Genomic DNA, 20,576 nt, shown 5'->3' with positions numbered 1-20,576 from the left:
CCATGCTCACCTGTCCCCATATTTTGCTCACCTGTCCCACAGTGTATTCACCTGTCCCCATCCCATGCTCACCTGTCCCCATCCCATGCTCACCTGTCCCTATCCCATGCTCACCTGTCCCCATCCCATGCTCACCTGTCCCTATCCCATGCTCACCTGTCCCCATCCCATGCTCACCTGTTCCCATATCTTGCTCACCTGTCCCCATATCTTGCTCACCTGTCCCCATATCTTGCTCACCTGTCCCCATAGCGTGCTCACCGACCTCCAGTCTGTCCACCAGCACATGGGTTACTGTCCCCAGTTTGACGCCATCACGGACCTGCTGACGGGGCGGGAGCACCTGGAGTTCTACAGCCGCCTGCGCGGGGTCCCAGAGGAGGAGACCCCCAGGGTAGGGCCCGTACCCCGGCCCCCCCAGCCCCTGGGGAGCCCCCACCCTCACCCCCTGTGTCTCTGGCAGGTGGCTCAGTGGGGAATCGCCGCTCTGGGGCTGGGTCCCCACGCGGACCGGCCAGCGGGGAAGTACAGCGGGGGCAACAAGCGCAAACTCTCCACGGCTATCGCCCTCCTTGGTTGCCCGCCCGTCGTTTTTCTGGTGAGGAGAGGCCATGGGAGGCCCCAGGGCAGCATCAGGGTCCTGCCAGGACTGACCCCGTGTTGGGGCCGTTACAGGATGAGCCCACGACGGGGATGGACCCGCAAGCACGGAGGTTCCTGTGGGAACGCATCCTCGGCGTTATCCGGGACGGACGGTCCGTGGTGCTCACATCCCACAGGTGAGTCCCCACGTGGGGCCTGCAGTGCCACCCCTCTGCCCCCATAACCACATTCCCATGGGAATCCCCCACGGGGGAGTATCCYTCTGCCCTGTGGGGCTCACACGTGCTCCCCCAGCATGGAGGAGTGTGAGGCGCTCTGCACCAGGATGGCCATCATGGTCAACGGCCGCTTCCGCTGCCTGGGCAGCGTCCAGCACCTCAAAAACAGGTACWGGGGTGGGGGGCTCAGCTGGGTCTCCTGAGGGCTGTGGCCATTTCCAGCRCTGGTATCATTGTCCCCTGTCCCCGCAGGTTTGGGGATGGGTACACAGTGGTGGTGCGGGCGGGTGGCCCCGGTCCGGCGGCGGTGCAGACCCTGCTGCAGCAGCATTTCCCGGGTATCGTGCTGCGGGAGCGGCACGGGGGGCTGCTGCAGTACCACCTGCCCGCCCGCACCGCATCCCTGGCCACCGTCTTCAGCCTCCTGGCCGCCCACCGCGGCCCCTGCCACATCGAGGACTACTCCGTGTCCCAGACCACCCTGGATCAGGTGACAGGGGAGCCAAGGGTGAGGGCGMGGTGGCCCTGTCCCGTGGCGCTGTCCCTCATTGTGCTGTTTTTTGTAGGTTTTCGTGCACTTTGCCCAGGAGCAGAGCGATGGGGATGCTGGGGAGGTCACAGCCCCAGGGCAGGATGTGGCTCCCATCCCTGGGAGGCGACTGGCCACATTCCTGGAGGATGACAGCTACCAGGAGAGCGCTGTCTGAGTGGGACATGGTGTCCCCTGGACCCCCATGGACCCGTCCCCAGTTGTCACCGCAGCATGATGCGGGGTCACGGGGCTTTGGGAGCTGCGCWGAGGAGGCCTGAGCGCATCCTGCCCACTGGAATGTCACCATCCCACGGGACAGTGGGCACTGGGGAGGGTCAGACTGCCAGGACAGGGCTGGCCCCAGCTCCCTGCSATGGGGTGATGCCCTGCTGGGGGCTGCTGAGCGGGATGGGGGTGTCTGGGGCTGGCCTTGGGACCCCGCTGCTCCCCACCGGAGCCGAGCTTGCTGTAACAGAACAATTCAATAAAGACCCGCGGTACTGCCGGGGGCTCGATCGCCCTCACCACGATGTGAAGCCAGTGAGGGACAGGGCGGGGGGGGCAGCGGGATGGGGCAGCACGGTGGCCTTGGAACCGGCGAACATCGACCCACAGGGAGCTCCCCGTTACCTCATCCCGTGAGGCGTCTCGGGGGCCCAAAAGAGACCTCCCGGGAATGAGTTTTGAGACGAACCTGAGAAAAAAATATGGAACGCTTCACGAATTTGCGTGTCATCCTTGCGCAGGGGCCATGCTAATCTTCTCTGTATCGTTCCAATTTTAGTATATGTGCTGCCGAAGCGAGCACGAATYYTGWGGCCTCCGCAGRGCTATTTAAACCCCYCTCAGYTGATAATTTTTACRTCATTGCGAGTACTTGTTTCTRGACTTCCGCGCTTTTCTTYACGTGGTTACTCTTCCCAGAYGATKCACGCTGATTTTYAYTCCAAATCTTACGCTTTATCAGAAATTTTTCGCCTTTTCRAGGTCGGGCTCCCACACGAAAGTGCAGGCCACGCGCGGGGCATTGCGGGAGAGTCTTAATTTGCATAGGGGCGGGGCGGGGGCCGGCGCGTGTCCTCCACCGTCCCGTCGTGCCCCGGGGAGCGCGTGCGCGCGCACGCGCGGAGCCGCCGTGTCCGGCGGAGGAAGATGGCGGCGGATCGCTGAGGGGACGGGACGGGGGAGCGCACCGGGACAGCTGAGCCGCCCGCCACGCCCGGGTCGCGCCGCCCCGCCGAGGAACCCCCATGGCCGCGGGGACAGCACGGCAGCCGCCTCCCCGTTGCGTCCGCTCCGGCCGCGCAGCTCCCGGGCCCCGCTGAGCGCTCAGGCCTGACCCGCTGGGCCTGACCCGCCGCCGCCCCGAGGCGTCTGCGCCGGGCCGGGGCCGGGGAGCGGGGACGGAGGCAGCGCCGGCACCGCGCCCGCGGCCCCTCCGCAGCGCCCGCCCGGCCCCAGCCCGCAACGCGGAGGAGCAGCGGCCTTTCCGGGCCCAGCCCTCACCGGCCCCGCCGTCAGGATGTCCGAGAACCAGCCGAATGCCAACAACCACCACCCGGCCAACAACGCCGGGGCCGCCGGCGGCAACAACCGGGGTGTCCGCAACCCCAACCTCAACCAGAACCCCCTGATCAACGTGCGGGACCGCCTCTTCCACGCGCTGTTCTTCAAGATGGCAGTGACCTACGCTCGCCTCTTCCCTCCCTCCTTCCGCCGGGTCTTCGAGTTCTTCGTTCTCCTCAAGGTGAGGGGCAGCTCCTCCTGCTAGCCCGCGGCTGGGCTGAGGGCAGGAATTTCCTTAGAAACGCAAAAAGTCGTGGCTCTGCCGGAGGTGGCAGGCTTTGTTTGGGCCACACACACCGAGCTCCCTCCTGTGAGGGAARGAGGGGTCTCCATCGTGGCCCCGGTGTTCCCTGAACTCTGGAGCTCTGTTTCCAGATCTGTAGATCAAAAGCAAATTCCTGAGCCTGCTTGTTGCGTAGCCAAGCTAGCACTAGGCAGGCGAGGTTTCAGTTTCTGTTTCTGAGCAATCACACTTTTTGGATACGTTGCCCACATGATATACTGGACTGTTTGGAGTTTTGCTGGAGTCTTGTCTTTTCTGGAAGCAGTTAAGGCACAGCCCCATTGTGATCCTGTTTTATTCAGCAGTGCCAGTGATGTGTTGCAGTGCTTTGGGGTGACCCCACCTGTCCCTGCTGGGTGACAGGGACCCTCCCAGAGGAGCTTGTCAGTGTCCAGGGGTGACTGACTGTAGGTTGAGCCCTGTTCCACAGCTTCCAGAATGGGAAATTAGAGTAAGKGGAAGAGCAGCCTGCCAGGTGACAGCACCACACTCCTCTGGGTTTCTGCAATTCAGCAAGAAAACATTCAGCACAGCCTGTCTCATACTGCACGGCTGCATTTTCTACTCTCTCAGGAAATGTTTGGGTTTTTCACATCCCTGTTCCCTCTCCCAGTTGTCCAGCTGGATCCCAGCAGACAGGGATGGTGCTAACGGTGCAGTGGTCAGACAGAGTGCTTTTGAGAGTTTGTTTTGCTTCTGCCTCTAATCACAGCTCTGCCAGAGAAGGAAAAACTTCCTCAGGGCTCTGTGGAGAGCAGCCCACGGGGTCAGCAGCCTCCAGCCTGCTCCCAGCTCTGCTCTGGCTGCTGACAGGAGGGAAGTGATAGCCCACATTCCCATTCAGAGTCCTGGAATTGCGCCTGGCTCTGCTGTGGCTCCTGCAACCGGGGAAATGGCCCTTCTTTACCTTCCCTTACATCTCCCTGTGCAGCTCCTCTGCAGAGTGATGTTTACCAGGCTGTTTGTTCGTCACAAATAGGTCAGGGCGGCAGGGCTGATGAGGACAGAGCAGCGCAGGGAGGCTGAGAAGGGAGCTTTGAGCTCAGCAGTGCCACTTGCYGTGCCAGGCGTGCTCAGAGCTCTGAACTTTGGACATCTCTCTACACTCCAGGCAACRAGGTTTTTAGTCCACTCTGCTTTGCTGTGGTTTATGGCCATTCCTGGGATTGAGGCAGGGCAGGGAGCTGTGGTGCTCTGTGCACTGGACCTTGGGGACCAGCTCAACCTCCCCAGGGCAGGGCCTGTTCTTTGTCACAACAGTTCTGAGTTGAGTTTGGGTCATCCTGCCCAGGGGAGGGTTTGCTTTGGTTAAAATTTTCTTTATTCTGCCTTTACAAAGMTGTGCAGTGTTGTCTGAGTTTCAGCAGGAAACTCTTTGTGCCGAGGAGGGAAGGGAAGGGTTGGAAGGCACGGGCATTTTTCCATTTSTTTCAGTGTSCCTTGTGGCCTCATCCCACACTGGYRGTGTGTGTGGTTGGTTTGGGGGGCACTGTTTATCGCAGGATCTGTGCTTTCTGGGCTGTCAGGGGCAGCTCAGGTCTCATGAGCAGCAGCAGTGGGTTCCTGCTGCCTTTGGTGTGTGYTCATTGCTAAAACTGCCGAGGTCTGGCCGTTTGTTGGTACAGGGAAGCACCGAAGCTCTTGTCCACTTGCCAATCCGCTTGCCCAAATTATTCTGATGTTCCACAAGCAAAGAAGAGCAGATGAGTACAAAGGAGTCTGACAGTCTCTGCTTTGTCTGCTGCCCTTTAGGCTCTCTTTGTGCTCTTCATCCTGGCCTACATCCACATCGCCTTCTCCCGCTCGCCCATCAACTGCCTGGAGCACGTGCGGGACAAGTGGCCCCGTGACGGCATCCTGCGGGTGGAAATCCAGCGCAACTCCAGCCGGGCCCCCATCTTCCTGCAGTTCTGTGGGGTCGAGAAGTTCCCAGGAATGGTGGTTGAGTCCACAACGGAGGAAGAGGAGGAGGAGGAGGAAGAAATGACTGTGGATATGTTTGAGAATAGTTCCATCAAGGTGAGGATGTGTTTCGCTGTGTACGCCAGAGGGGAGCCTGAGTGTTGGGTCAGGGGGAAATGTTGGTTTTAAGTGAAGTCCTTGTGTAATCCTGGAAACTGAGTGTGTTCCTTGGCTGCTCCTGATCCCCCTTGGCTGCTCCTCTGATGGCTTAACACAGAAAGGAAAGCTGGAGAAAATGGCCTTTCATGGGGTGGGAGGCCTTCATGTGARTAGAGAGAGCATGGGAGGTGAAGAGGCTGCTGATGTGGCTTTCCCTACCCTGGTTTYCCAACAGTTTGAGCTGGATATCGAGCCCAAGGTGTTCCTCAAGCCATCCCGGGTGAGCAGCACTGAGCTGCCCCACAACGACAGCCAGGAGTTCTCATTTAGTGACGCAGCCACTAAAGGTATGCAGCCTCTGCGGGAGACTGTGTCCGAGTTTGAGATGCTAGCCCGAGCAGGTAATCACACCTTCACTGCTACCTGTGCTCCTCCTCCCTCCCCCCATCATCCTATCCTCCCCATGTGTCCTGTCCTGGCTCCTCGGGGCACCTTCACAGTGACCTTAAATGTCTTCCTGATGTGTTCACCTGGGGTTAATCCTGTGCTAACATCAGACCCACAGCGAGCTCTGTCCTGAGGCTGGGGGGAGGCTGGGATGGAAAAGTTGCCAGGTCAAGAGGCTTCATATCAACCACAGGTGAATGAAGGCTCTTGGCACGGCTGGTTCCTGCTGTGATCCGTGTCAGGTACCTCAGGTGAGCCTGAGCCATTCACTGTCCCCTGCAACCCACAGGGATCCCCTGACAGTGACATTCCTTCTCGCAGGAACAGGGTTTGGGCTGTGTTCTGGGTGCTGAGCCAAGCCCAGCACTTGGAGCAGCCAATTTGCTACAATWAATTAATCCCGAAAGCCACCGAGCGGGTTTTGGTGGATTGCGATATGGCACTGCCCTTCCACTCAGATGTTCCCTGGCCTTATCCCGCCCTGTTCCTGCCTGACCTAAGCTGCTCAGACCTCATAAACTCCACAGGGAGATTTAATAGCTTTGTATTATTTAAAATGGAATTCCAGTGCGGAAAAACTTCTGTTTCTAGTGGTTAATGGAGGAAATTTGCTAAGCAGTATTTACCATAAAACAGAGATATGTACTTGGATTCTTTGTCTTTTTCCACAAAATTTGCAAAAAGTTGGCCTCTTTCACCACACTGCTGTCCCTGTGAAGGCTGGAATTCTTTGCTCTGCAGACACACTGGGGTTGTGGCTGTGGAGAAGAATGAGACTGGACACTGTCYTGTTCCTTGGTCTTGCAGTGGATTTGCTTGTTGCTCATCCAGAGCTCATTAGTCCTGAATGAAAGGTCATTAAGACCAGAGAGCAGTAAATGTTTTTGGTGCAGGACCTTTATTGCTGGTGCCCGAGTTCTGAGAAGAGTCRTGCAGGGCTGGGGCACTGGTGGGAAGTCCCTTGTTTTGCTGACTGCCTGGTTGGAAACGATCCAGAAAAGGAGAGGGAGAGAACAGGCTGTTTCCCAGATTAGTTACAAAATTCACATCTTTAAACCAATCCCAAATACCTGATTTTGTTGTTTTTTCCAGGTTTCTTGGTTTTCCTCTAAGTGCACCAAATTTGATGTTTAATCAGAATATTTTACTGTGAAAATAATATTTTATTATACAAAGGAAATAATTGTTTGTTGATATTTAAACTCTTGATTTCCTTTTGAGCTTAAAACTGTTTATAAGGGAAACAAAAGACAAAACCAACAAGCCAGCTTGTGCTTGTTGCCCAGTAAGGGGATCTCTGTCAGTGCTGGGTCAGGTGTTCAGTTCTTGTGTCCCTTTAACTGTTGCTGTGGTGTCGAGAGCTGCCTGACAGCTGCCTCCCCCCTCCTGGAGATACACCCTGGCAGTCTGAAAGAGCAGGGATTAAATTGCTTGGCTCTGGCTTAGYGGGAGGTTTTGTCCTTTCAGAGATGATGTAGCAAAAAAACATCTCTCTGGAACCTTTCTTGAGGAAAAAAAAACCCAGGGAAACTTCAGGCACCACCAGTTTTTGGGAAAGCTGTAATTGCTGCTGCCTTCAGTTCAGACACATAATTGCAGCAGTAACCTCAGTCTCCTGGGAAGTGCAGGGCTCTTGCCTCTGGAGCATTTACTTGGTGTTCAGCAGGTGTAAAGTGGATTTTCCTGCTGTTATCCAAACAACGTGGGAAGCAGAAATCAAGCAGAGCACGCACAAGTGGCAAAGGTGTGGGCAGTTTCTGGGCAGAGCTTGGAACTGCTGCCCTGAAGCTTTCCCAGAAGTCTGACATTAAGAACTAATGTCAAGGGAATGGGCTGTAATTCCAAAGAGTTTGTATTGATTTATGTTAAATTGTTGAGAGAAGCCTGGAGCCCATGTTTGCAACCAGTTCCCTTTTCAAGAATGTGGTGGGAAGGTGGGAGGGAACCCAGAGGGGCTGTTTCTTCGTGGTGTCTGTTTGCAGATGTGGCTGTTGAGTGTCCCTGTCTCCCTGTGTCCCTGTCYCAGTGTGGCCACAGGAAGARTACATTGTGGAATACTCTCTGGARTACGGCTTCCTGCGCCTGTCCCAGAGCACACGGCAGCGCCTCAGCATCCCCGTCATGGTGGTGACCCTGGGTGAGTGGGAGACAGCCTGGGCAGGGTGGGGGGCTCAGGGGTGGGTACCTGCAGTGCAGAGACCTCCACACCATCTCTGGGAACTCCTCCTGAAGCTGTTGGTGCTCACTTTCCACGTGAGAGAGCTGCTGTCTGCAGCCGTCTGCCTTTAGTAGGTCACAGCTTTCCAGGAGGAGTCTTCTGAAATGGTGGAGCCTGTTTCGGTGAGCCCTGATATCATGCCCAGCACAGTTTTCACATGGAGCAGGGAAGAGCTCTCTCCCTGGATGAAGACACTGAAGCTCTGGGCTCAGCAGTGTAGGGTTAGAGCCTGGTGGCCAGAGCAGCTGTGCAGCTGTTTGGGACAGTGCTCACACATCTGTGTCACACTCTGTGTGCTTCTGTGCCCCTGGGAGCACCAGCAGGTCATTTCCCTGAGCAGTGTTCTCTTCTCCTGGCATGTGCTCCATTAAAACCTGTCCAAGTCAGGAGCACAGCCTCAGACCTTCCCATGCCTGTAAACCTTTGWATCTGTTAGTGCAGCAATCAGAGTGGAGCTCTTTACTTCCTCCCACTCAAGCTGAAGCAGAGCTGGATGGGAGTTAAGCAGTTTTTCTGCACAGTAATGGGTGTTCGGGGTGAGCCCAGGAGACAGGCCAAGCCTAGAGGGCAAATTCCCTTTGTGTCTGTGCCAGCACAGAGTGTGACARCCCTGATGATCCTTAAGTCCCGACTGCCATTAGCACTTTAGTGTGGCTGTATCTGTCAGGAGGTGGCATTTTCTCTCCCAGTCCTGCCAAGTTGGGTTTTACTGCCCCAGGTCCACATGCAGGTGCAGCTCTGCTGGCACAAGTATCCCTCACCTCCTTGCTTTGTGGTTCCAGGTGTGAACAATGTGAAAGGTTTTTGTCTTCTCTCTAGATCCTACCAGAGATCAGTGCTTTGGAGACAGGTTCAGCCGCCTGCTGCTGGATGAGTTTCTGGGCTATGATGACATCCTGATGTCGAGCGTCAAAGCTTTAGCTGAAAAYGAGGAAAACAAAGGTAAGGCCTGGAGGAGTCGCAGCAGCGGCTGCTTGGAGCAGTGGGTGTTTGTTCTGTGGATGCCTGACTATCATCTTCTGACTATTGATTAATCTGTAATGCAGGGAACAGCTCCCTGTGTTATTGTCAAGGACAAAATGAGAGAGGCAGGAGGGGAGAGGTGTCTGGAAACGTGATTTCCTCCCGCTTCACCGCCCTGCATGACAATGAGTGCTGCCCTGAGGATTTGCTCCAAATCCTGTTTCTTTAGCAGGCACTGGTGCTTGGTTCTTAATCTGTGAGTTAATCACACTGAGCTTGTGTTTGTGCTTTTTCTCCAGGTTTCCTTCGCAATGTGGTGTCYGGGGAGCACTATCGCTTTGTCAGCATGTGGATGGCCAGGACRTCCTACCTGGCAGCCTTTGTCATCATGGTCATCTTCGTAAGTCACCGTGWGCTGGGCAGTGCCTGGACTCAGCCCAGTGCTGGGCAGCACAGACCTGAGCTCTCATCTGCTTTTAAAGTGTAGTTGGTGGAGGATGAGGCCCTACTCTGGGGCTTTTTTTGTTTGGGGTTATTTAAAGTTTTTAAAGCCAACTAGTGAAACTAACAGAAAAGCTGAACTAGTGTTGTTTCATTGTGARAAGGGAGTTGCTGTTGATTTCTAAGTGTCCCTAAAACACTCCAGCTGTCAGCACAGGGTGCAGACGTTTGTCCTCCGAAACTTTTAAGTACAGCCCAGGCTGATTTGCCAGGAGTGTTAAACCAAGATAATCAAGATAAAGCAAGCGATGAGACGAGATGTTCTCAGATACACATCAGACAAGATCCCAAGCAATAACTACGCCATGTTTGTTGTCTTGGGTGGCCGTGGGTGACTGTGTCTTTGTGTGTGGCTGTCCCACCCACTGGGGCAGGTCTGTGCACAATCACACTGTGGGCACCGAGGAGGAACTGAGTGAAGTAAGGAGGGGATGGAGGGCAGGAGAATCCCTGCTCCCAGCTCTGTGGGTTGGCGTGGCCCCAGCACAAATGTTCAGGATTGGTCCCTTTACAAACAAATCCCTTACTGTCTGTTCCCCTGCAGCAGCACAGAGATTAATTGCTGTTTGTGAAGCCCTAATTACTCTTTGGGAAATGGCTCTGCACAGCTCCAGCTAATGAACGTGGGATGTGCAAGGCCAGGCTCACCCTGGCCACTGCCGCAGTGCGATTCTGAGCTACTCCCTGTGCCCGTGGGGCTCTAATCTGCCTCCTCTTCTCTCTCCATTCCAGACTCTCTCTGTCTCGATGCTGCTGCGCTACTCACACCATCAGATCTTTGTCTTCATTGGTAAGGACTGGCTGAGGGGTTTGGGTTGTGCTGGGCACTGTGGCTGCTCCAGCACRGGCTGTCATAGAGTCACAGCAGGTTTAGGTTGGAAGGACCTTGAGGATCATTTGTCCCTGTTTAGAAAGGTCCTACCTGTAGCTGCACGGGGAATACATCCTCCTGCTTCCAGTCCCTGCACTTGGCAGAGCTGCWCTCTGTCCTTAGAAATACTAAGTGGGGGCAGGGATTTGGCTGCACTGAGTGGGCAGTACCATGGGGTGGAGGGTTCTGTGCCTCCCACCATTTTCTCCGTGCCACAGTGTGTTTTCCCTCTTGCAGTTGACCTGTTACAGATGCTGGAGATGAACATGACCATTGCGTTCCCTGCAGCTCCACTTCTCACTGTCATCCTGGCTCTGGTCGGTAAGGACTTGCCTCGCTGCTTGTGTCTGCAGCACATCCCTCTGGGATCTGTGGGAAGTCTAATTCCCTGTTCCGAGCTGSCCGCGGCAGGTGGTTACTGTGGCTGCTCATCACAAGGCAGAAAGCTCTGGAATTTGTTGGCACAGTGAGCTCCTTTGTCCTTGTGGTTGCCCTGAAAAAGCAGTAGTTTGTTGGGAAATCCCAGAATCCAAAGCTTTGTCTGTCCCTGGAGCTCATTGCAGACTCGCRCTCTGTGGCCACGTTGCATYTRTACAGTTTGAATTTAAAAAGCAGCAAACCTCCCAAAACCTGTGCTGGGATCCCTGGCTGTGCAGGTGGAACATTGCTGGTTGTAGCTGCTGCCATAAGCAGAGCTGTTACCTGCCCTGGGCAGGTGCAGTCACAGCCCTGCTCTGAGGTGACAGAAGACCCCTTCTCATGCCCTGCCAYRTGYTGATGTCCCCTCTGTCCCCAGGTATGGAGGCCATAATGTCCGAGTTCTTCAATGACACCACGACCGCGTTCTACATCATCCTCATCGTATGGCTGGCAGACCAGTACGATGCCATCTGCTGCCACACCAACACCAGCAAGAGGCACTGGCTCAGGTAGGGGCTGCCTGTGCCCACATCCCCTCTGGCTGCTCTGGGTCCTTCCCAGCACCTCCAGACGCAACAATCCCCACTCCTGTGGCTGCTCGGGACCTGCCCCACACATCACAGGGTCCAAAGTGCATTTTGGATTTGGAATCTTGGAATCACCTTGMTTTTCCCCTGCCCATTGTTTTATTCTATTCATAGCCAGGCAACTCTAATTACTTGTTAATGAGTCTGTGTTGCCCTGGGTGAAGTGTCCTAGCTCAGGCTGGTTTTGGGAGAAGGGAGGTCATGTTTTGCCTGATTTTTCTTGTCTTCTTGCTCAGATTCTTCTACCTGTACCACTTCGCCTTTTACGCCTACCATTACCGCTTCAACGGGCAGTACAGCAGCCTGGCACTTGTCACCTCCTGGCTCTTCATCCAGGTGAGTCCCTGCAGGGCTGCTGCACCTCGGGGGGTTTTGTCAAACTTCCCATCAATCTGGGTTGGAGTAGGGATCCTTATTTATGTCAGAGATGGAATTAAGCCTGGTTAGGAAATGGAGCAGCAGAAGGARGCTGTGTAAGAGAGGGATGTTTGGATTGCTGTCTCCAGGCCAGCCATGGGACTGACAGTAACCTGGTGTCACATGGATGTTGGGAAGGATTTCYGTCCTGTCCTGGAATAAATCCTGGGCAGGGTCTGCCTTGCAGAGGAGCTGTTCAGGTCTGTGCAGYGAGGATGCTGGCAGAACCAGCTCCAAGCTGATGTGTCTGGTATCCTGGATCAAGCATGCCTTTTGGGTGTCCCTGCTGCAGGGTGGGGACAGKATGGGCCAGAGGAATGCTGTTATCYCTYTTATCCCAGCCTTTGACAGGGAAAAGRGATTGTACTCTGTTGCCTGTCTTCAGAGAGAAAAAATAAAGCAGCTTGCAGKAATCATAGTGGAAGAGATAAATCTTTTGCAACTTGCTGCTAACATTCTGGCTGTGAGAGGAGCTGRATTCTCCAGAAGTTTGGTTTTCTTGGAACGTGTGGTGGCCTGTGACCCAGGCCCAGGGTGACTCCTTTCCCTTTCCTCCCCCAGCACTCCATGATTTACTTCTTCCACCACTACGAGCTGCCAGCCATCCTGCAGCAGATCAGGATCCAGGAGATGCTGCTGCAGAACCAGCAGGTCGGCCAGGGCACCCAGACCACGCTGCAGGACAACCTCAACAACAACACCACGGCCGCCCCTGTCGAGGCTGGGGGCCGCCGAGCCCCGCTGGCCACCGGGCCCCCYGGGGAGGGCAGCGGTCCGGCCGCTCTGACCCCTGGAGAAGCCTCCAGCGTCATCGCCGCCGCTGCCTCCGTGGGCAGTGACCTGAACTGGGTGGCTGAGACAGCCGCCATCGTGACAGAGGCCTCGTTTCTGTCTGATCTGAGCACGACCCTCCTGGAGCCCACCGTGGTGCACGAAGCTGTGGCCAACGGGACCCCTCAGGAGGCGGCCACAGCCTCTGGCTTGGTTGCCCGCATCAGGGTCAGCAGTGACCACCCAGAGACGGCCGTGGGCTCCATCACCATCGAGGTCACCTCAACGTCCGTGGTGGCTGCAGCAGATGCTCCCCCCGCTGCTGGGGCGGCACCCTCCTCRCTGCAGGAAGGGGCTGTCCCCAGCTCCAGCCCCTCCCTTCCCAAGCAGACTGAGGCTCTCGAGGGCTCAGACAGCCGAGCAAAACCCAATGGCAAGAACTGCATGGGCAGCAGCAGCRTGGCAGAGCCCCTGCCAGCCTCGGGGGGGGACAGTGACCAGGACAGAGGCTTGGAGGACCCGGGGGAGAGGAGCCCCTGCCCAGCACCAGCAGAGAGAACRCCCAGCTCGGAGCTAAGCTCCAGGAACCTGTCCTGAGCCCTGTTCCTGTCGCTCTGGAACTGCCGGGAAGGCATTTGGATTTTCTTTGTTACTATTTCTCACTTCACCATCATCCTTAACCCATGGATCCCTCTGAGCAGAGCTGGAGCAGCTGGGGCAGAGCAGGGCTGCAGTGACCTCCCTCCCCTGGGAAAGGCAYGGGGGGCTGTGGGAAGGTTGGGGGGGTTTGGTCCCCTGGCCCACGTGGCTCTGGGGCTCCTCTGAGGCCACAGGTGASCCAGCCACCACTGTGCCCCGCTCGTGCCCTAAGTTTTCCTTGTCCCCCAATCCCCAGCTTTGCCCCTGCAGCTGTATTTGCAGTCCAGGTGCTGATCCCAGGTGGGAGCTGACCTGGGACACTCCACACGTGTGGCAGCTTTGTGGTGAGAGTAGGAGTGGATAGAACAGGCAGAGAGTGTCCAGCCCCCGTGGGAGGCCACAGTGGCCATTCCTGGTCACCTTTCCTGCTCCTGCTCCTTTTACCTTCCCCAGGCACAAGGTCTGCCCAGGCCAGGGCACAACCAAAGGAGAAGCTGCCGTTCAGCCCCCTTTTCTCTGTCCTCGAATTTCCCTCAGCGAGTGGGTTGGGAGGTGGACGGTGCTGTGTCCAGGTGGGAGCTGCCCTCAGGAGCTGTGAGTGATGCTTGGCCGTGCTGCAATGGATGTCTGGAGGAGTGTGGGGCCAGAGCAGCAGCTCTGTCCTGCACAGCTCTGCTCTGGGTGAGGCAGCTGCTATCCAGTGCCTTGTCCCTCCTGTGGGACACGTCTGTGTTTAGGATCAGCTCCATCCCAGAGGAGAGTGGCTCCTCATGCCTGGACTGTTGCATGAGCTGGTTTAGCAAAGAACCAAAACACTAAAGCCAAGACATTTCAGCTKATTTTCCCCCAATTCCCTGGCAGTGGAGGGTGAGGCTGGCAGAGCTCAAACGCCTCTGCCAAGAGCTGAGCTGCAGTGCTGCCTGTGGGCCCTGCAGAGGGGCCAGATCCGTGCCAGGATGTGCTGGAGGTGGAGCAGAGTGAGGTGGGGTGATGAAGCTCTGGGAGAACCACGGTGGGACAGGGCAGGGACAGGAGGTGATGGGGACAGCTGGGTCCCTACACAGTTGTCCCCAAGTACAGCATTGTCCCCCTAAGGCTGAGCAGCGTTTGGAGTCCGTCTCCCTCAGAGGGCTCTGTGCCGTTTCAGTGTTTCCTTGTCAACAGGGGGACTCAGACCCCCTCCTCACCCCTCTGCCTTTCCCACCTGGGTGCCCCTTTTTTGTGTTTCCCTTTTGCCTGGAGCAGCCGTGGTGCTGCTCCGGGSCTGGGGCGACCCTGCTGTGCCCAGCAGGTCAAGTCTTGCTGCTGCCAGCACTGCTGAGAAGGGGCCTCGTGGCCAACTGGCTCCCAGCCTCTGGATTTTCAGAGGAGTGGGTGTGAGGGGAAGGGGGGACACCAAACCAAATGATTTGATGAATGAAGAGTAGAGTTCATTCTATTTAATTAATGTACAAAACGTGTTTGTATATAATAATAAATATTATCTCTTAACAGCTCCTGCGGCACTGCCCCGTGCCCTGCCCCCRGCTGTGCTGGGCTGGCGTTTGGGAGTCCAGGGGGCAGGGGGGTGCAGCGAGGTCAATGGTCAGTCCTGGGGGTGCCACTATGCTGGGGTGTCACCATCTGTCCCCTTGCAGTGTGCAGGGGGTTGGCAGGGCAGGGGGCTGAGCACCAGCCCTGTCCTGGCCATACTCGGTGCTGCTGGGCATCCTCCGTGCCGGGGGAAGGGCTGCAGGGCTCCAGGTCCTTCCACAGCCGCCCGCAGTGGGATGGGGAGTTATTCCTTATCCTCCGGGCRGAGCAGAGCCCTGAGCCGCAGCCTGTCCCGCTCCCTGAGCAGCGTCTCCGTCCCTCACCCTCCGCCCGAGGAARGCTCCGCTTCTCCTTCGCGGTGGCTCTGGGATCAGCCCGGCTTGGCCGCCCTGGAGCTRCTTCTCCAGCGGGATGTTCCGATCTCGGCCTGTCCTCCTGCCCCATCCGTGTGGGAGCTTCCTCTGCCGCCTCTAATCGCTGCCGTCCTGCGGCGGGGCCGAGCCGGGCCTGCGGAGGAGGGAGGGGAAGGGAAAGGTTACGCTTAGCCCAGGCTTGGCTGAGTTTGGGATGCGGCTGCAAGAGGRAAAGCAGACTYCATCTTCCTTCGTCATCTTTATTTMCGTGGTGTAAATAAACCAGAGCAAGGGGCTGAGCTTTGTCCGGGGCTTTACGGGGACCTCTCACCCCAATTCAACCCCCCCAAAAGAACCTCCCGGCCTTTCCAAAGCCCGGCTGCCAGCGGGAGGGACGGGAGGAAGGCACAAAGGCACGGAGAAGGGGCACAGGACATCCCCCCTCCCTTTTTCCTTCCACTTCTTCCCCGAGCCGGAGGAGCGGGTGCCCTGCCCCGCCCTGGCAGAGCAGCGTGTCCTGGGGTGCTTTGGGGTGCCCTACCCTCACCTCTCCTCCTGGGGTGCTTTGGGGTGCTTTTAGGGTGCCCTACCCTCCCCTCACCTCTCCTCCCGGGTCGCCTCGGTGGTCAGCAGAGCGGGCAGTGCCCGGCCGCTCTTGGCGGTGCCCAGCACGGACACCAGCTCGCTCTTCCTCAGCAGCGCCGCACGCAGCTGCTCCCGCATCTCCTGGATCTTCTCYTCCAGCTCCCGCAGCTCGTTCTCACCGGCCGCTCTGTCCAGGGGCTGCGGGGGCCGCCCGTTCCCGGGGTGCCGCGGGGACCCCTCGGTCTCGGCGGGGGCTTTGTCCAGCTGGAAGCGCACCCGCCGCGCCTCCTTCCGCAGGGCGCTCCAGGGCTGCTGTGCGGCCGCCGCTGCCGATCTCGGCTGGGGCTCGCACCTGCGTGGGGAGGGTGGAAGGGTTGAACTGCGATCTGGCTGCTGTGGGGTCCCTCTGCAGCCCCCCAGAATTTTGGGTGTCCACAAGGAGGAGAAGGAGAGCGGGGCAGGCTCCCAAACCCGGCTGTACCTCTGCTCCAACTTCAGTGGCTGGCTCTTCCGTTCCTCCGTGCCCATGTTCAATGCCCGGTGGATTTTCTGTGGGGAACAAGGGAAGAATGAGATGAGAGGTGATGATTTTGGGGTTAAGGGTGGCRTGATGGTCTGGGGTTAACAGATGAGGGGTTAATTGGAGGGTGATGATCTGGGGGTGATGGCTCAGGGGCTAAATGAGGGTTGGTGGAGGAGGGTAGAGTGGTGCAATTTAGGAGGGAGCACCAATATGGGTTGGGGTGCTGCGTGAGCCCCTTTTCCCGGCCCCACCTGRCTCGTGTGCAGCCAGTAGTTGAATTTCTTCTTGCGCCGGATGCGGGGCAGGACGAGGCGGTAGAAGACGTGCTCGCCCAGCGAGGTGAGCAGGGAGCCGCTCAGCCCGATGCACAGCAGCACGAACAGCCCCGAGAAGTGGTAGATTCCCATCTGCAGGGTCTGCGGGGAGCAGGGGGTGTGGGCTGGGCTGTGTGGGGGTGTCAGAGCCCAGAGCCTCCCCCGGCCGAGCGGTTGCCTCACCTCAGTGACGGCAAAGACGCGTTTGCCGCAGGGAACCATCTTGTACCACTTGTCGTGCAGGAGGTCGATGAACCCCGAGGATTTGTAGCGGCTGATGAACTCGGACACGTTGGAGGTCAGCGGCGAGTTCTGGGGGAGGCCGATGCCGTAGCCTGGCCCCGGTGTGGGGAGGGGGGAGAGAGGGGCAGTGCTGGGACTGGGCAGTGCCCACCACAGAGGGGGCACCATCCCCACAAACACACACAAAACACGGAACCCCCTCCCCACCAGAGCCCCCACAAACCTTCGATGGCGAAAGGTTTGCCCACAGTGAGCAGTTTGCAGTCRGAGTCGATGGAGACCTCGTAGTCCAGCAGCGACTTGTCCATGATGAAGGCGTTGAGYTTGGCGGGCTCTGTCCTGTACCAGCACAGGGGGATGCTCAGGGAGGGGCTGATCCCCCTTCCTCAGCATTCCCCAGCCTGAAACCCCTCCCAGAAGCTGGGGATGTGGGGTAGAGAGTGCACAGGCTCCAGGGCTGGGACAAAACCTGCCCTGRGAGGGGTAAAAGATGGGARAGAACCCCCCCATGCTCTCCCTGCCYCTCACTTGAGCATGGTGACRCCGTCGGGGGTGGTGGGGACGCTGTAGCGCCGCATGTACTCGTGCATCTCGGGGAAGCTCTTCTTGATGTACTCCTCRGCGCTGCTCTCCCATACCGTGCCGAAGCGGAAGCCCTGTGAGGGGTGATGGAGCTGGAAGGAGGCACCAGAGCATCAGCACCCTCGGCCCCAGGAATGTGTCCCCACTCCCCCAGGRATGTGTMCCCAGCCCTGAGCCCCAGGCAGGGTGTTGGGGCAGCCCCAGAGGTGCAGCAGCTCTTGAGGGTGTTTTGGAAAAAGCCTCCCCAAGGGCAGCTTCAGCATGAACTCAGCCCACTTCCCCCTGCCCTGGAGCTGAGGCTGGGATTAAACCCACACACAAAGCTCTCTGGGGGTCTCAAAGACCTCCCCACTCTTAAGAGGGGTCARGATGCAGAACTGGGGCTGGAGAGAAGGAGGAAGGGGCAGAAGGAAGGAGAGGACCCCCCTCACCCCTTTCTTTCCCTGGCCTTCAGTTTTGTCTCAGCCCATCTGAAGCAGCAGGACACTTGCCCACCTTTGGGTCGTGGATGCCCGAGAGCTCCTCGAAGGTCTTGTCTCCCACCATGACGGCCGCCAGGTTGGCTGTGTAGCTGGACAGCACCAGGAGGCAGAAAATGGCCCAGAGGTTCATGAGGAAGCGTCCAGTGCAGCACTTGGGCGTCTTGCTGGACACGGTGCGCCCAAAGAGGATGGCGTAGCAGAGGTTGAGGGCTGAGGAGTAGGAGAAGATCTTCATGCGGTTGCGGCCGTGGGGAGTCATTCCGTAGGGGCTCTTCCACTCGTAGAGGGTGAGGAAGAGCGCGGTCATGTGCAGCGCCACRAAGATGCCCACCCACATGGTCCAGTGCAGGGGCCACATGAAGGCCCCGATGGGCGACGCCGTGTCCTTGGTCCTCACCAGGATGCCCAGGCTGGTGGAGAAGAAGGGGCTGGTGAAATCGATGACTTTGCTCCGCGCCGAGTTGATGCTGAAGGAGGTGACRGCCATGTGGGCCGTGCCACTGAGCAGGTCCCCCACCAGTCCCGTCCAGCGCCCGTTCTTCCAGGCCCCGTATTTCCCGTCCCCCACGATGTAGAGCTCAAAATCAAAGGCCATGTCCTCGGCCAGCTTCTCCAGCAGGTCGATGCAGTAGCCGTAGCAGCATTTCTTGTACGCCCGCGGCACTGAGCCRTTGCCCATCTTCTCAAAGAGGGCGTCCAGCACGGCCGAGTCATTTGTGCCGGGGTCCAGGCAGAGCTGTCCGGCCGGGCAGTTCCCTTCCTCATCCACCTCCCTGGTGAAGACAAAGGGGTGCTCCACCAGCGTCACCACCCGCAGCCGCGTGCGGGCCTCCCCGGCCGCCTCGCTGGGGCTCTTGCGCTGCCKCTGGCTCTGCCACACGCCCTCCTCCAGCTCCAGCTTGCCGTGGCTCCAGGTGCCCACTGTCACCCAGGTGGGGACCCCCTGCGAGTCCCGACGCAGGCTCCAGAYGCGGAACTGCTGCTCCGGCCTCACCACTGCCGTGTTCTCCACGCGCACCAGCCCCGTCCGGCCGTGGAAGGATGTGTTGGCCAGGAACCTGCCAAGAAAAGAGTTTTACAGCTCCTGTGTGTCCTGGGTGAGCTGTGACCAAGGGATGAGGCTGGGAGGTGGGACAGGGACATGCCYGACTCGGGCAGGGACAAGGTCAAGGAGGAGCAGCAGGATCCGGCCCCGCCGCGCTGCCCCGCAGCTCGCTGTGCTGCCAGGGCCGAGCGTTATTAATATTTATAGAGTGACCGTGCTCGGGCGGCGTTACGGAGATCTGAAGTGACACATCCCCCCCTGTGCAGTGATAACCATGTCCTGGGGGGCTGAGCCCCACGGTGGTGGCTGCACACGCTGGGGACAGCGCTGCACCGAGCCCAGGGGTCCCCAGGCTCTGCCCTCACCCTGTTCTGGGTCTGGGGCAGAGCTCCCCCATGCACCCCAATATCACAGAGCCGGAATGGGGGAAAAGAGGCACCCCCAGCACCCCTTACCGGGTAAGGAAGAGCCCCGGGGACTCGCCGCCTGCTCGATGCCTCTCRTTGCAGCTGCCCGTGGTCTGCAGCAGCGCGGGGTCAGGACGGCCGCGGGCAGCGTGGGCAATGGCCTGGGACACCAATCCCACCATATCCTGCACAAAGAGCTCCAGCGGTGGCCGGCTCACCTCCCCGAAGGCCAGCAGCCCCGGGGGCAGCCCCTCGGTCTGCAGCTCGCTGGCGCTGAGTGGAAAGCCCAGCATCCATTGGAATTCCTGTGGTGGCAGCCCCAACTCCTCGGCCACTCGGAACACGAGCCGAGCGCGGTGCAGGTCACAGCCCAGCACCAGCACCGGGCTGGAGAGGCTCCTGACACGCTCCCCGTGCTGCCGCAGGTAGCGGGTGGCCCTGGGCTCGTCCAGGTAGCCCAGGTCCAGGACGGTGCGGAGCAAGAGTTGGGAACGTTGGGCCCAGAGGTCGAGGAAGCCGTCGATGTCCCAGGGGTGGCAGAGCACCAGGCTGCTCTCCTGCCAGTCGTTGGCCTGCAGCACGCTGACCAGCACATCCACCATCATCTCCGGTGAGCTCTGCCGGTCCATGTGGAAGTGGAAGGGGCTCTGCCAACACAAARGGGTCGTGGCTGTGCTCCTGCCCGCGGGAGGAGCCCAGAGGCAGCGCYAGACATGCCCTGAGGTCATCCCACACTCCCTGCCCATCCCCTGCCCAGTTTCTGTCTGGGATCCACCATCAGGACACATCCCAGAGCCCTTCTGGAGACAGAATGGAGGGGGGATTGGGGCTGGGGGCTGCAGGGCTTCCAGAAGAACCAGGGAATTTACCTTGGAGTGGGAGCGGGAATCTGGGATAGAGCTGGGCAAGGGGCCAGGAGAGAGCTGAGATGGGAGCTGGGATAGAGCCAGGACAGGACTGGAGTTAGGGCCAAGAGGGGGCTGGAATTGAGCTGCGATGGGAGATAGAGAGAGCCAGGATGGGGCCCGGGATGAGGCTGGGGTACAGGCARGATAGAGGTGGGAATGAGGATGGGATGGGGCTGGGAGAGAAGACAAAGGGAGAACAGAGCCGGGATGGAGCCTGGAGGTGCTCCAACATCCCGAACAGAGTCGGGATGCAGCGAGGATGAGTGTTTGGGATGAATCCGGAATTAGAGCTGGAAACGGAGCCGAGATCGAGATCGGGATCGGGACCGGCGGCAGGACTGAATCGGGAGGAGGACCCGCGGAGCTGAGCCGGTATGGAGCCGGGGCAGGGATCGGGATGGAGCCGGTATGGAACCGGGACGGGGATCGGGAGAGGAGCACGGACGGAGCCGGGACGGGGATCGGGATAGAGCCGGTATGGAACCGGGGCAAGGCATCGGGATA

The 20,576-nt window shown here is 58.5% G+C and overlaps 3 protein-coding genes and 1 non-coding gene across 5 annotated transcripts in view; 2 read left to right on the top strand and 2 right to left on the bottom strand.

Annotated features, from left to right (window-relative positions):
* The window catches only part of ABCA7 (ATP binding cassette subfamily A member 7), a 16,487-nt gene extending 14,585 nt beyond the window's left edge, over positions 1-1,902 (top strand). The window contains exons 45-50 of the mRNA XM_057377589.1: positions 253-394; positions 464-598; positions 676-779; positions 898-990; positions 1,074-1,311; positions 1,388-1,902. Of these exons, the coding sequence (XP_057233572.1) occupies positions 253-394; positions 464-598; positions 676-779; positions 898-990; positions 1,074-1,311; positions 1,388-1,528 (853 nt within the window). The 3' untranslated portion in view covers positions 1,529-1,902. The remainder of the gene's footprint in view (positions 1-252; positions 395-463; positions 599-675; positions 780-897; positions 991-1,073; positions 1,312-1,387) is intronic.
* A 152-nt stretch (positions 1,903-2,054) lies between these two features.
* LOC130580245 (U6 spliceosomal RNA) lies at positions 2,055-2,161 on the bottom strand. The gene has a single exon (XR_008966087.1). It is a non-coding gene; the product is annotated as a U6 spliceosomal RNA (small nuclear RNA).
* Positions 2,162-2,467: 306 nt separating this feature from the next.
* Positions 2,468-14,389, top strand: TMEM259 (transmembrane protein 259). 2 transcript variants are annotated; one of them, XM_057377587.1, is made up of 11 exons: positions 2,468-3,100; positions 4,955-5,221; positions 5,499-5,610; positions 7,737-7,847; positions 8,748-8,870; positions 9,191-9,291; positions 10,125-10,182; positions 10,501-10,584; positions 11,060-11,192; positions 11,507-11,606; positions 12,249-14,389. In XM_057377587.1, exons 1-11 carry the CDS (start codon positions 2,876-2,878, stop codon positions 13,053-13,055), a joined length of 2,121 nt encoding a protein of 706 aa, XP_057233570.1. In that variant the 5' UTR covers positions 2,468-2,875; the 3' UTR covers positions 13,056-14,389. The 2 variants fall into 2 exon arrangements, with proteins under 2 accessions (XP_057233570.1, XP_057233569.1); XM_057377586.1 differs by having other exon boundaries at positions 5,499-5,664.
* A 355-nt stretch (positions 14,390-14,744) lies between these two features.
* On the bottom strand, positions 14,745-19,934 carry GRIN3B (glutamate ionotropic receptor NMDA type subunit 3B). The gene is made up of 9 exons (XM_057377585.1): positions 19,213-19,934; positions 17,726-18,770; positions 17,177-17,322; positions 16,872-16,987; positions 16,589-16,740; positions 16,343-16,507; positions 16,050-16,117; positions 15,585-15,920; positions 14,745-15,137 (listed from the first exon to the last, which is right to left on the bottom strand). The coding sequence occupies exons 1-9, from the start codon at positions 19,908-19,910 to the stop codon at positions 15,101-15,103; spliced, it is 2,763 nt and encodes a 920-aa protein (XP_057233568.1). The 5' UTR covers positions 19,911-19,934; the 3' UTR covers positions 14,745-15,100.
* Positions 19,935-20,576: the final 642 nt, after the last annotated feature.

The sequence above is a fragment of the Malurus melanocephalus genome, unplaced genomic scaffold, assembly GCF_030028575.1.
Source record: "Malurus melanocephalus ecotype Western Australia unplaced genomic scaffold, MMel_1.1 scaffold_318, whole genome shotgun sequence".
NCBI lineage: Eukaryota > Metazoa > Chordata > Aves > Passeriformes > Maluridae > Malurus > Malurus melanocephalus.
The sequence above is the reverse complement of the archived record's forward strand: the minus strand, read 5'-3'. Positions and strand labels throughout refer to the sequence as shown.